The following is a 14390-nucleotide window of genomic DNA, read 5'->3' as shown; positions in this document are numbered from 1 at the left end:
GTTAACATAGATGGTGAGTGGAGTCCCCTGCAGGGTTGGTTCTGTGGGCACAGAATGACTCGGCAGATGGAGTTGTGTTGTTGTGTGACAACCCGTCCAGAGGATGTCCTCTGGGATGATGTGAGGAACACAGGGATGTGCCGGGTTTTTCTGTGGAGTCAGGACAAGGGGAGGGGAAGCTGGGAGTGTGGAAGGTTACACTGCCTCCCTGTGATTCAGTATAGAGCACAAGGTCCAGAGTGGTGGTGTACTGTGAAGTGGGGCTGGGATGTAGAGGGTGAACACAAATATACAATGTCCCCTGGGTTCTGCCATTTGTTCTGGGGAGATTTGAGTGCTTCCAGTTCGGAAGGTGCAGTGATGTTTATACTCACTGGTGTCTGATGCTGAACATTGGTGTAATCAGTAATTGTGGGATTAATGAATATTAACACTAAAGCAACCAAGACAAGATTTTCTATCATTTAAACAACTTTCCTCTGTCCATCCATGTTCAGTATATGAGGGCTGGCATCTTCTTGCCCACAACACTCCTCTTAATGGCTGCACACATGCCCATTACAAGGAAAGTGCGCGTCCCAACTACATACTTAGAAAGCCCAAATAAACAGAACTCGATAATGAACACTGAGCATTACTGAGGGTGCTGATGAAAGTGGGATTTATAGATCCTGAGATTATTTTTCTCATCTCTCTCTGATCCACAGTCTAGATTTTGTCAGTCTCACAGCTGCTGGTGTTGTGGATCTCGTCTCTGCTCTCAGTACAAACCGCTCACTGACAGAGCTGGACCTGGCTAATAATGAACTGGGAGATTCAGGAGTGAAACTGGTGTTTGAGGCCCTGAGGAGCCCAGAGTGTAAAATACAGAAGCTGTGGTAAGTACCAGACTGGGGGATTGGAACAGATCATCACTCCATCGATCTCCACAGCCCGAATAACAGGCCCTCACAAGTTGATTCCACTCTCAAGTTCAGTGTTAAAGTTTATTGTCAGGGGCAAATCTAACCAGGCTGTAAATGTCATGAAAATTAGTTTTTGCAGTACAGGACAGAACATCACAAACACGTCAGACATTAATTACACAAAATTAAATTGACATTAATTTTATATAATTACTCAATAAAGAAAAACAAACATAACCACATTTTGCAAGTTGAGTGAATCTAGTCTGGGATGGAATTAGGGACTTACAGATCAATTCAAGATGATGCAGTGACAAGAAGCTGTTGTTGGTCCTTGGGCTGTGGGTCTGCAGGCTCCTGTCCCTCCTCTCTGAGGGATTGGCCCAGATGTTGTGGGTTCCTGATGATACAGCCAGTCAGGATGCTTTCCAGTGTCCATCTGTGGAATTTGCAATAGTCTGCGATGACGTGCCACTCATTTTCTAAACATGCTTCCTTCATGGTTCCCTCTATGTTCTGGGTGCAGGAGAGATTCTCTGAGATGTTGTCACCCAGGAACTTGATGCTCCTCACCCTTTCCTAACGCTCACCCCTCACTGAGGAATGGTGTAGTTTGTCTGATTTCCCCTTCCGCAAGTCCACAGTCGGTTCCTTGGTCTTGCTGACGTTCAGTGTGTGATTGTTCTGCAGACACAACTCGTCCAGCTGATCTGTTTCACTCCTGTACGCCTCCTCATTACCATCTGTGATTCTGCCAACAGCAGTTTTGTAGTCAGTGAATCTGTAGGCAGTGTTGTTCCAGTACTCGGGCACAGAGCCAGTGGTGTGGAGAGAATAGAGCAGAGGGGGTGGTGTTGATGGTGAGTGAGGAGGATGAGGAAGTGAAGGATCCAGTTACAGTGTGAGGGACAGAGACTCACAAATTGGTGATAGAACAACAGGCTGACTTATATTTCCAGTTGTCTGGATCATCCAGAATGAAGACCAGAAGGTATCTACTGTGGATAGTGTTACGTACCCTGTAACTGGGTGTCTTACCAGCAAAGATAGAAGTATCCGTTGGAGTCTGGTACTATTTTCAAAACAGTGTTTATTAGTAAAATATACAAATCAATATCAACAATGCAAATATACAGATAATACACATTAGCAATACTAAACCTAAAAGTGTGGGTATAATAATAATCAATAATAAACAAGCTCTATTGTTGTCTAGGGGATAATGAATTATCATGGGAAAGTATAAAGTTCAGTTCAGTTCATCAGGCTGAGGTAGTTGTTGGTTCTTTTGTTGTAATTGTTGGAGAGAGAGAGAGAGAGAGAGAGAGAGAGAGAGAGAGAGAGGGTGAGCAAACAGTGACAGCTACAGTCAGTCAAACCTTCCTTTATGTTCTTGATCCGTCGATGTGTTGATGTGGCCATTCAGGTATGACCCCTCTCGCCTTTAGCTAGACCGTTCTTCTATGGTGGACTCGTCACCCAGGCAAGGGTGGACACACACACAAGCCCCCACCGGCCTCGCTATAAACACTGTGAGTTAAAATTGTCCGATCCTTCGTTTGGTCTCCGATGCCCCACACCTTCTCGTGGGTTCCAACACTTAAGCAGTGCTCACTAGTGTGTTTCCTGGTGCGTCTGAGGGGTGTCTCCCTGACCTCACTTTTATCCCCACTCACGGGGTCTCAGGTGTCAATCAGTTTTGAATGGCTTAGTCCATCAAACCAGCCCACTCCGGCTGTCCACTGAGTAATTTTAATGAACAGAATAGTACCAAGTAAACAGCCCTCTCCGGAGCCATAAGTCTTTCAAGAGTCATAATATGGTGGAACAACAAGTCTCTCTCCCCTCTCTTATCAGTAGCAGATGTTCTGGCATGTTTTTGTTCCATCTCTTTCTCTCTCATTAGCAGCATGGCAACAGTAACAGTTTGTGATTCTCCTGGGGGGGGGGGGGGAATATGGGCAACTCTACCCTTCTGCCCATCAGTGTTGTTCATCCTTCGTAACAATAGATACCTACAATTGGGCCCAGGAGAGATTCTCTGAGATGTTGTCACCCAGGAACTTGCTGTTACTCACCCTTTCCACTGCTCATCCCTCACTGAGGACTGCTGCTAGTTTGTCTGATTTCCCCTTCCGCAAGTCCACAGTCAGGTCCTTGATCTTTCAGATGTTCACTGTGAGGTTGTTGTGATAACACCACTCAACCACCTGACCTGTCTCAGCCTTGTCCACCTCCTCATCACCATGCGTGATTCTGCCAACAACAGTTTGTCATCAGTGAGTCTGAACAGTTTTGCTGCTGTGCTCAGCCACAGTACTGATGGTGTGGAGAGAATCGAGCAGGGTCAAAGGACACGGTGCTCAGGTATACCGGTGTTGATGGTCAGTGAGGAGGATGAGGAATTCGAGCATACGATTGCGGGATGAGGTACAGAGGCCCACGATTGGACATGGAAGATCAGTTTTAGAGGGATGACGGTGTTCAGTGGCGAACTGCAGTCACTCAATGTACATTTCCAGTTTTCCTGGTGAGCCAGAACAGAGTGGAGAGCCAGTGAGATGGCATCTGCAGCAGATTTGTTGTGGTGAAAAGTGAAATGAAGTGGGGCCTGGATCTTATTGAGGCAGAGTAGTCATAAGCCTTCTACAAAAATCAGAGTGTTTTCAGTTCAGTCTGTTCACCTCAGGTCACAGTGTGTGTCTGGGGAGTGGGTCTGAGGTAGAATCAGCTCTTCTAACACACTACAAGAGCTGTGCATGTAGGAGAGTGGGGCTGCCTTCACCCAGTTCCCTGTGGAGACACAGACACAACAGGAAATTACTGACCAGCTGGACACCATCAGTCCCACAGAGAAAGGTGTCAGACCACAACATGTTCAGGGTCAGATTGTGTGTTGAACATTTCTCATTGATGGATTTAAACTTCATTCAGTGTTCATCCGTGCTCCCACGTCCGTTTTCAACCGATTATGATTGCGCACGGCACCCCACTTCACAAATAACAGATAATCAGCTCCGGAGTGGCCGCTGCATCGCGCCGCCATCTTGGAATTCAAATGTCTTGAGTCATGGGAATTCCACATGCACTGGGCTGTCCACACCACTCTCTGCAGAGTCCTGCGATTGAGGGAAGTACAGTTCCCGTACCAGGCAGTGATGCAGCCAGTCAGGATGCTCTCAATCGCGCCCCTTTAGAAAGTTCTTAGAACTCAGGGGGCCATACCAAACTTCTTCAACCTTCTGAGGTGAAAGAGATGCTGTTGTGCCTTTTTCACCCCACAGCCGGTGTGTACAGACCACGTGAGATCCTCGGTGATGTTTGTGCCAAAGAACTTAAATCTCTATGATGTGTACAGTCAGTGAACAGTTCAAATGTGATTGAATGATGAGTCGCCACTGAAAACTGATAGAAGTAGACTGGGCTGTGGCCGGCACACTGCCGATTTAAGAAGCTGCCAGCGACAGGGGGCACCTGCTGGTCCGATGGTGCATTTGAAAAAACGATGTATTCAACTCCCAGTACCATTGATCCTGCTGACAAACATACAATCCCTGGTAAATAAAATTGATGATGTCAGAGCTAGGGTGCTGTATCAGAGGGACATTAGGACTGTGTATGTCTTATATAGACAATAGGTGCAGGAGTAGGCCATTCGGCCCTTTGTGCCAGCACCACCATTCACTGTGATCATGGCTGATCATCCACAGTCAGTACCCTGTTCCTGCCCTCTCCCCATATCCCTTGACTCCGCTATCTTTAAGAGCTCCATCTAACTCTTTCTTGAAATCATCCAGGGAATTGGCCTCCACTGCCTTCTGAGGCAGAGCATTCCACAGATCCACCACTCTCTGGGTGAAAAAGTTTTTCCTCAACTCCGTTCTAAATGGCCTACCCCTTATTCTTAAACTGTGGCCTCTGGTTCTGGACTCCCCCAACATCGGGAACATGCTTCCTGCCTCTAGTGTGTCCAATCCCTTAATAATCTTATATGTTTCAATCAGATCCTCTCTCATCCTTCTAAATTCCAGTGTATACAAGCCCAGTCGCTCCAATCTTTCAACATATGACAGTCCCGCCTTCCCGGGAATTAACCTTGTGAACCTACGCTGCACTCCCTCAATAGCAAGAATGTCCTTCCTCAGATTTGGAGACCGAAACTGCACACAATACTCCAGGTGGGGTCTCACCAGGGCCCTGTACAACTGCAGAAGGATCTCTTTGCTCCTGTACTCAACTCCCCTTGTTATGAAGGCCAACATGCCATTAGCTTTCTTCGCTGCCTGCTGTACGTGCATGCTTACTCTCAGTGACTGATGAACAAGGACACCTAGATCAGTGGCAATTTCCATCACCAAGCTTTGTGCGTCTGCGTGTCCTGCGAAACAAGCAGTGATGCTCGTTTAAATAACATTGTGCTGAACACCAGCTGTCCATCATGTAGCTCCTCCTCTCTCCCTCCCCCTCCCCCACACACACAGTTCTTAAAGGCACAGTCCATAATGAATAAAACTTAAGATTCCATCACTAGATATATACCGTTAATGTCTTTTTCTCTATATTCATCATGTATTTAATCATACTGGTGCCCTAAAGTTAACACGTTTCACAACATGCTGGTGATATTAAATCCAATTTGAGATGGAGCTGTTTTAATATTATCTCTGAACTGTAAATTTTTAAAACCCTCAGCTCTCTGTCTGGGGTTGGAGAATATTCTTCCAGGGTGGGTCTATTGTGCCGAGTTTTTCTGTGGAGACGGGACAAGAGGAGGGGAAACGAGGAGTGTGGAAGGTTACACTGCCTCACTGTGATTCCGTATAGAGCACAAGGTCCAGAGTGGTGGTGTACTGTGGAGTGGGGCTGGGATGTAGAGGGTGAACACTAATATATAATGTCCCCTGGGTTCTGCCATTCGTTCTGGGGAGATTTGAGTGTTTCCAGTTCAGAAGGTGCAGTGATGTTTATACTCACTGGTGTCTGATGCTGGACATTGGTGTAATCAGTAATTGTGGGGTTAATAAACACTGAACATTACTGTGGGTATTGGTGAAAGTGGGATTAATAAACCCTGGGATTAAACTTCTCATCTCTCTCTGATCCACAGTCTACGGTCTGTCGGTCTCACAGCTGCTGGTGTTGTGGATCTCGCCTCCGTTCTCAGTACAAACCGCTCACTGACGGAGCTGGACCTGGGTGGTAATAAACTGAGAGATTCAGGAATGAAACTGGTGTTTGAGGCCCTGAGGAACCAGGAGTGTAAAATACAGAAACTGAGGTAAGTATCAGACTGGGGGATTGGGACGGATCATCACTCCATCAAACCGAATAACAGGCCCTCACCTCGGGCTCCATCGGATCCACTCAATTTCAGTGTGAAAGTTTATTGTCCTGGGCAAATATAACCAGGGTGTAAATGTTAGGAAAATCAGCTCTTTGCACAACAGTTCAGAGCGTTACAAATATGTCAGACATTAATTACACAAATTAAATTAACATAAATTACACTACAGAGGAAAACACATAACCACATTTTGCAAGTTGAGGGAATATAGTCTGAGATAGTAAGCAAACTCTGGCAGGAATATTATACGTTCTTGTGTGCGCGTGAGTTTCCTTCACGAGTTCTGCTTTCCTCCCACTCTCTAAAGACATCCAGAACATTTCCAGTTGTCCAAGTGATCCAGAACAGAGTGCAGAGCCGACAAGATGGCATCTGCTTACTCTAGTTGTAGTGAGACATGAATGGAAGGGGATCCAGGTCCTCATTGAAGCGGGAGTAGTTTCTAGCCCTCTTCAAAAGTCAAGAGTGTTTTCAGTACAGTCTTCACCTCAGGTCACAGTGTGCCTCTGGGGAGTGGGTCTGGGGACTGTCTCCTGGGGCATTGGCCTGAGGTAGAATGTCCACCTCAGGTCACAGTGTGTGCCTCTGGGGAGTGGGTCTGGGGACTGTCTCCTGGGGCATTGGCCTGAGGTAGAATGTCCACCTCAGGTCACTGTGTGCCTCTGGGGAGTGGGTCTGGGGACTGTCCCCTGGGGCATTGGCCTGAGGTAGAATGTCCACCTCAGGTCACAGTGTGTGCCTCTGGGGAGTGGGTCTGGGGACTGTCCCCTGGGGCATTGGCCTGAGGTAGAATGTCCACCTCAGGTCACAGTGTGTGCCTCTGGGGAGTGGGTCTGGGGACTGTCCCCTGGGGCATTGGCCTGAGGTAGAATGTCCACCTCAGGTCACAGTGTGTGCCTCTGGGGAGTGGGTCTGGGGACTGTCCCCTGGGGCGTTGGCCTGAGGTAGAATGTCCACCTCAGGCCAATGTCAAGCAGGCTTCAGATGATCTGAGCAATGGGATCAACATGCACGAAACAGCGCATCCCCAACACGGTCACCATCGTTTTGAGTGGACAAGGCCAGTCTGAAAAAATCACTAAGCATCAACAGATAACTTGCAATACCAGAGGAAACAACACACTGGACCATTGTTACACCATCATCAAGAATGCCGACCGTGTTATTCCACAGCCTCGCTTCGGGAAGTCTGATCACCTGGCTGTACCTCTACTCCTTGAGCATAGGCAGAGACTGAAGACTGCAGCACCAGTAGCCAGGACCAAGAAGGTTTGGACAAGGGAAGCACAGGACTGCTTTGAATCAGTGGACTGGACTGTATTCAGAGATTCATCTTTGAATCTGGATGAGTATGCTGCAGTTGTTATAAACTTCATTAAAACCTGTGTGGATGAGTGTGTGCCTACAAAGACTTACTGTACGTTCCCAAACCAAAAGCCGTGGATGTATCAGGAGGTACGTCATCTGCTGAAGGCTAGATCTGTGGCATTCAAGTCCAGCAACCCAGTCCTGCACCAAAAAAACCAGGTACGATTTGCGGAGGGCTATTTCAAGGGTGAAGGGACAATCTCAAATGAGGTTGGAGGTGATATCAGATGCACGACAACTCTGGCAGGGTTTGCAACACATTACAGTGAAACCCAATAGTATGAATGGCAGTGATGCTTCACTACCAGATAAACTTAACCCCTTCTATGCCCTCTTTGAAAGGGAGAACACAACTACAGCTGTGAAGATCCCTGCTGCACCTGAAGACCCTGTGATCTCTGTCTCAGAGGCCGATGTTGGACCGAGTGAACCCTCGCAAGGCAGAAGGTCCCGATGGAGTTCCTGGTAGGGCTCTGAAAACCTGTGCCAACCAACTAGCAGGAGTATTCAAGGATATTTTTAACGTCTCACTGCTATAGGCAGAATTTCCCACTTGCTTCAAAAAGGCAACAATTATACCAGTGCCAAAGAAGAATAATGTGGGCTGCCTTAACGACTATCGTCCGGTAGCACTCATGTTGACGGTGATGAAATGCTTTGAGAGGTCGGTTATGACTAGACTGAACTCCTGCCTCAGCAAGGATCTGAACCCATTGCAATTTGCCTATCGTCACAATAGGTCAACGACGGATGCAGTCTCCATTGCTCTTCACACGGCTACAGACCACCTAGACAACAAAAACACCTACGTCAGGATGCTGTCCATTGCCTGTAGCTCAGCACTTAATACCATCATCCCCACAGTCCTGATTGAGAAGTTTCAGAACCTGGGCCTCTGTACCTCCCTCTGCAATTGGATCCTCGACTTCCTAACGGGAAGACCACAGTCTGTGCGGATTGGTGATAACATCTCCTCCTCGCTGGCGATCAACACTGGCGCACCTCAGGAGTGTGTGTGTGTAGCCCACTGCTCTTTATAGACATGACTGTGTGGCTAGGCATAGCTCAAATACCATCTACAAATTTGCTGACAATACAACCATTGTTGGTAGGGTCACTGGTGGTGACGAGAGGGCGTACAGGAGTGAGATAGGCCAACTATTGGAGTGGTGTCACAGCAACAACCTGGCACTCAATGTCAGTAAGACGAAAGATCTGATTGTGGACTTAAGGAAGGGTAAGATGAAGGAACACATACCAATCCTCATAGAGGGATCAGAAGTGGAGAGAGTGAGCAGCTTCAAGTTCCTGGGTGTCAGGATCTCTGAGGATCTAACCTGGTCCAACACATTGATGTAGTCATAAAGAAGGCAAGACAGTGGGTATACTTTATTAGAAGTTTCAAGCAATTTGGCATGTCAACAAATACACTCAAAAACTTCTATAGTTGTACCGTGGAGAGCATTCTGACAGGCTGCATCACTGTCTGGTATGGAGGACAGGACCGAAAGAAGCTGCAGAAGGTTGTAAATCTAGTCAGCTCTATCTTGGGTACTAGCCTACAAAGTACCCAGGATATGGTTAGGGAGCGGTGTCTCAGAAAGGCAGCGTCCATTATTAAGGACCTCCAGCACCCAGGGCATGCCCTCTTCTCACTGTTACCGTCGGGTAGGAGGTACAGAAGCCTGAAGGCACACACTCAGCAATTCAGGAACAGCTTCTTCCCCTCTGCCGTCCGATTCCTGAATGGACATTGAAGCTTTGGACACTACCTCACCTTTTCTTAATATACAATATTCTGTGTTTGCACATTTTTAATAATTATTCAATATATGTAATTGATTTAGTTTATTTATTATGATGTTCTCTCTCTTTGCTAGATTATGTATTGCATTGAATTGCTGCTGCTAAATTAACAAATTTCACGTCACTTGCGGGTGATAATAAACGCGATTCTGATTGTTCTGGGGAGATTTGAGTGTTTCCAGTTCGGAAGGTGCAGTGATGTTTATACTCACTGGTGTCTGATGCTGGACTTTGGTGTTATCAGTAATTGTGGGGTTAAGAAACACTGAACATTACTGTGGGTATTGGTGAAAGTGGGATTAATAAACCCTGGGATTAAACTTCTCATCTCTCTCTGTTCCACAGTCTACGGTCTGTCAGTCTCACAGCTGCTGGTGTTGTGGATCTTGCCTCTGCTCTCAGTACAAACCACTCACTGACAGAGCTGGACCTGGCTGAGAATGAACTGGGAGATTCAGGAGTGAAACTGGTGTCTGAGGCTCTGAGGAACCCGGGGTGTAAAATACAGACACTGGGGTAAGTATCACATTGTGTGATGGTGTTTTCAATTACAGACACTAAACACTGGGGCAGGTCTGCTGTCGGAACAACTGTGGTTCTGTCTCACTGTCCTGTGATCGGTCACACACATCCCACAGCCGGACTCTGTGTCTGGCTCACAACCTTCATCTGCTCTGCTGACTGTGATCCCAGTTTGCCCCTGTGACACCACAGTGAGGTGAACGTGGGTATCCAAAAGGGCAGTGGGTACTTCCTGAGGCCCCCCAGTTCACAGGCTGGAAATCTGCGGCAGGGTAAAGCTGGCACAAGTCTGGTGATTCCTGTGGGATCTGTGGGCAGGGGCAGTGACTGGGGGAACAGTCAGTGTCCCTTTTCACTGGAGTTCGTGCAGCCCTGTGGGTCTCTCTGTTTTCAGCTGTGAGGGTGGGAATGTGTTTTATTGCTCCCAGATCTTGTCATTCCCAAGTTTTACTGAGTGTTTGAGAGACTGACGTCCATAACAATTTAATTTCCCTGATAATACGGTCTCAGCTGTTGAGGAAACCCTTCTGTCAGTCCAGCCAGACACAGAGGTTCAGACTGATACCACTGCTGAACATCCAGGAGTGTCCTGGTGGAAAGCTGTGGAAGGAACAGTGTGGACCCACAGCAGATGATGGGGAATTTGTGGTCAGCAGGAGATCTGTCAGTGTGATGAACAAACTCTGGGAATCTCCTGATTCCTCATTTCTCTCATTTGCAGACTCAGGTGGACTGGCCTCACAGATTCTGGCATCGAGGATCTCGTCTTTGCTCTGACTACAAAACACTCAGTGAGGGAATTGGAACTGGATTGGAACACACTCACAGACCGATCTGTCTCTGTTATCCACCACCTCATTGTGACCCATCAAAGTCTGGAGCGGATTGTGTGAGTATTTGTGGTGACATCTAGTGTGAAAACCCCGGGTGATATTTGTCTGTGAGTGTTGTTGACATATTAACGTCAGTCCCTGTTACTGACACTGTTGTGTAATCTGTGTGTTTACTCCTTATTCCTCCAGGCTGAGGGGGAATCGGTTCAGTTCACACAAAAAGCAAGAACTGAAGACTGTGGAGGGAACCAGACCCGGACTGAGAGTGATCTTCTGAACATCCCACTGTGTGTACATCAACACCTCTGAGATCGGAACATTTCTCTCCCATTTTCCACCCTCCCCTTCGAACCCGAACATCCCAGCTGGAACTGAGCAAGTCTCTTGTGATGATGTTGGAGGCCCTGCCCTGGGACCTGTGAATCGGCCTCTCGGTCCTAGGGTGGTGCTTCCATTGGATGTCCATGACTGGATGTTACCCGGTGCGCGGGCGGGACAGTCTCACTCAGTGTCCCTCGGACTGGGCTGATCCGGGGAGGGAATCTCTGGGGGTGAAGCAGCAGTCAACTGGGACTGGAACCGTCACTGCACCCTGTTCGGTAGCTGGCGATGGAAGGAGTGAGTCGACTGGGCCGATAAATGATCAGGAATCTCTGTCATGTGTTATAGTTTGCTAAGTAGCGATGTCCCAAATGATGAATGACAGCGATCCACAGGGCTGGTTACACAGGGGATCAGCTGGATTAATGTGTTACTGAACTTTCTGCAGGAATTCTGTCCCATACACTATTCATCATCATGATGTGTCGTATGATGTGGGTGATCGTGGTCTTTCATCTCTTGTTCTTATTCTTCTCTCTATCTCTGTCCCTGAATCTTCTTGGCAAGGTTTTTCTTCAGGGGTGGTTTGCCCTCCTTCTGGGCAGTGCCTTTACAAGATGGGTGACCCCAGACATTATCGATACTCTGCAGAGATTGTCTGCCTGGCATCAGTGGTCACATAATAAGGACTTGTGAAATGTTCCGGCTGCTCATACGACCATCCACCACCTGATTCCATTGTTTCACGTGACCCTGATCGGGGGCTGAGCAGGTGATACACCTTACCCAAGGGTGACCAGCAGGCTGGCAGAGGGAGGGAGTACCTTACACCTCCTTTGGTAGAGATGAATCTCCACCCCCCCCTCCCAAAACACAATATTACCACGCTTTTATTTTACCATTTAATATGCGGAGACTATCGTGTGATGTTACTGAGTTCAATAAATGGTTATTATTTTTGAATGTGTGCCTGAGACTTCATGGCTTGGGAAGAAAATATTCCTTTCATCACTCAGCTCACCTGACTGATGTTCGGGGAGTGAACTGGGAGATGTCAGAGTGTTCAGTGAGCGATGGTGGACATCGTTACCATCTCAGTGTGAGCTGAGTTGTAAAACCGGACAGGTCATCAGTGAGGATCCTGACTGATGTTCGGGGAGTGAACTGGGAGATGTCAGAGTGTTCAGTGAGCGATGGTGGACATCGTTACCATCTCAGTGTGAGCTGAGGTGTAAAACCGGACAGTTCCTCAGTGAGGACCCTGACTGATGTTTGGGGAGTGAACTGGGAGATACTGGAGTGTTCAGAGAGTGATGATGGACATCGTTACCATCTCAGTGTGAGCTGAGGTGTAAAACCGGACAGTTCCTCAGTGAGGATCCTGACTGATGTTCGGGGAGTGAACTGGGAGATACTGGAGTGTTCAGAGAGCGATGGTGGACATCGTTACCATCTCAGTGTGAGCTGAGGTGTAAAACCGGACAGTTCCTCAGTGGGGATCCTGACTGATGTTCGGGGAGTGAACTGGGAGATGTCAGAGTGTTCAGTGAGCGATGGTGGACATCGTTACCATCTCAGTGTGAGCTGAGGTGTAAAAGTAGACAGTTCCTCAGTGAGGATCCTGACTGATGTTCGGGGAGTGAACTGGGAGATACTGGAGTGTTCAGAGAGCGATGGTGGACATCGTTACCATCTCAGTGTGAGCTGAGGTGTAAAACCGGACAGTTCCTCAGTGGGGATCCTGACTGATGTTCGGGGAGTGAACTGGGAGATACTGGAGTGTTCAGTGAGCGATGGTGGACATCGTTACCATCTCAGTGTGAGCTGAGGTGTAAAACCGGACAGTTCCTCAGTGAGGATCCTGACTGATGTTCGGGGAGTGAACTGGGAGATACTGGAGTGTTCAGAGAGCGATGTTTGGACATCGTTACCATCTCAGTGTGAGCTGAGGTGTAAAACCGGACAGTTCCTCAGTGAGGACCCTGACTGATGTTCGGATAGTGAACTGGGAGATACTGGAGTGTTCAGAGAGCGATGGTGGACATCGTTACCATCTCAGTGTGAGCTGAGGTGTAAAACCGGACAGTTCCTCAGTGAGGACCCTGACTGATGTTCGGGGAGTGAACTGGGAGATACTGGAGTGTTCAGTGAGCGATGGTGGACATCGTTACCATCTCAGTGTGAGCTGAGGTGTAAAACCGCACAGTTCCTCAGTGGGGATCCTGACTGATGTTTGGGGAGTGAACTGGGAGATACTGGAGTGTTCAGAGAGCGATGGTGGACATCGTTACCATCTCAGTGTGAGCTGAGGTGTAAAACCGGACAGTTCCTCAGTGAGGACCCTGACTGATGTTTGGGGAGTGAACTGGGAGATACTGGAGTGTTCAGAGAGCGATGGTGGACATCGTTACCATCTCAGTGTGAGCTGAGGTGTAAAACCGGACAGTTCCTCAGTGAGGATCCTGACTGATGTTCGGGGAGTGAACTGGGAGATACTGGAGTGTTCAGAGAGCGATGGTGGACATCGTTACCATCTCAGTGTGAGCTGAGGTGTAAAACCGGACAGTTCCTCAGTGAGGATCCTGACTGATGTTCGGGGAGTGAACTGGGAGATGTCAGAGTGTTCAGTGAGCGATGGTGGACATCGTTACCATCTCAGTGTGAGCTGAGGTGTAAAACCGGACAGTTCCTCAGTGAGGATCCTGACTGATGTTCGGGGAGTGAACTGGGAGATACTGGAGTGTTCAGTGAGCGATGGTGGACATCGTTACCATCTCAGTGTGAGCTGAGGTGTAAAACCGGACAGTTCCTCAGTGAGGATCCTGACTGATGTTCGGGGAGTGAACTGGGAGATACTGGAGTGTTCAGAGAGCGATGGTGGACATCGTTACCATCTCAGTGTGAGCTGAGGTGTAAAACCGGACAGTTCCTCAGTGAGGATCCTGACTGATGTTCGGGGAGTGAACTGGGAGATACTGGAGTGTTCAGTGAGCGATGGTGGACATCGTTACCATCTCAGTGTGAGCTGAGGTGTAAAACCGGACAGTTCCTCAGTGGGGATCCTGACTGATGTTCGGGGAGTGAACTGGGAGATACTGGAGTGTTCAGTGAGCGATGGTGGACATCGTTACCATCTCAGTGTGAGCTGAGGTGTAAAAGTAGACAGTTCCTCAGTGAGGAGATGGAGGTGTTTGTGGTTTATTGCCTGTGTTTGTTTCCACATTCAGTGTCAGTCATGGGTGGGATGATAATGGCTTGTCAGAAGGGATGGTGTTTGAACAGAGCTGCCGA

The 14390-nt window shown here is 48.1% G+C and overlaps 1 protein-coding gene across 1 annotated transcript in view; it reads left to right on the top strand.

Annotated features, from left to right (window-relative positions):
- LOC140724468 (ribonuclease inhibitor-like) overlaps positions 1–12060 on the top strand; it is a 34358-nt gene extending 22298 nt beyond the window's left edge. Inside the window, exons 12-16 of the mRNA XM_073038919.1 lie at positions 708–878; positions 6013–6183; positions 9769–9939; positions 10667–10834; positions 10968–12060. Of these exons, the coding sequence (XP_072895020.1) occupies positions 708–878; positions 6013–6183; positions 9769–9939; positions 10667–10834; positions 10968–11055 (769 nt within the window). The 3' untranslated portion in view covers positions 11056–12060. The remainder of the gene's footprint in view (positions 1–707; positions 879–6012; positions 6184–9768; positions 9940–10666; positions 10835–10967) is intronic.
- Positions 12061–14390: the final 2330 nt, after the last annotated feature.

This window comes from Hemitrygon akajei, unplaced genomic scaffold (assembly GCF_048418815.1).
Source record: "Hemitrygon akajei unplaced genomic scaffold, sHemAka1.3 Scf000231, whole genome shotgun sequence".
Taxonomy (NCBI): Eukaryota; Metazoa; Chordata; class Chondrichthyes; order Myliobatiformes; family Dasyatidae; genus Hemitrygon; species Hemitrygon akajei.
This window is presented reverse-complemented; position numbering and strand designations above follow the sequence as displayed.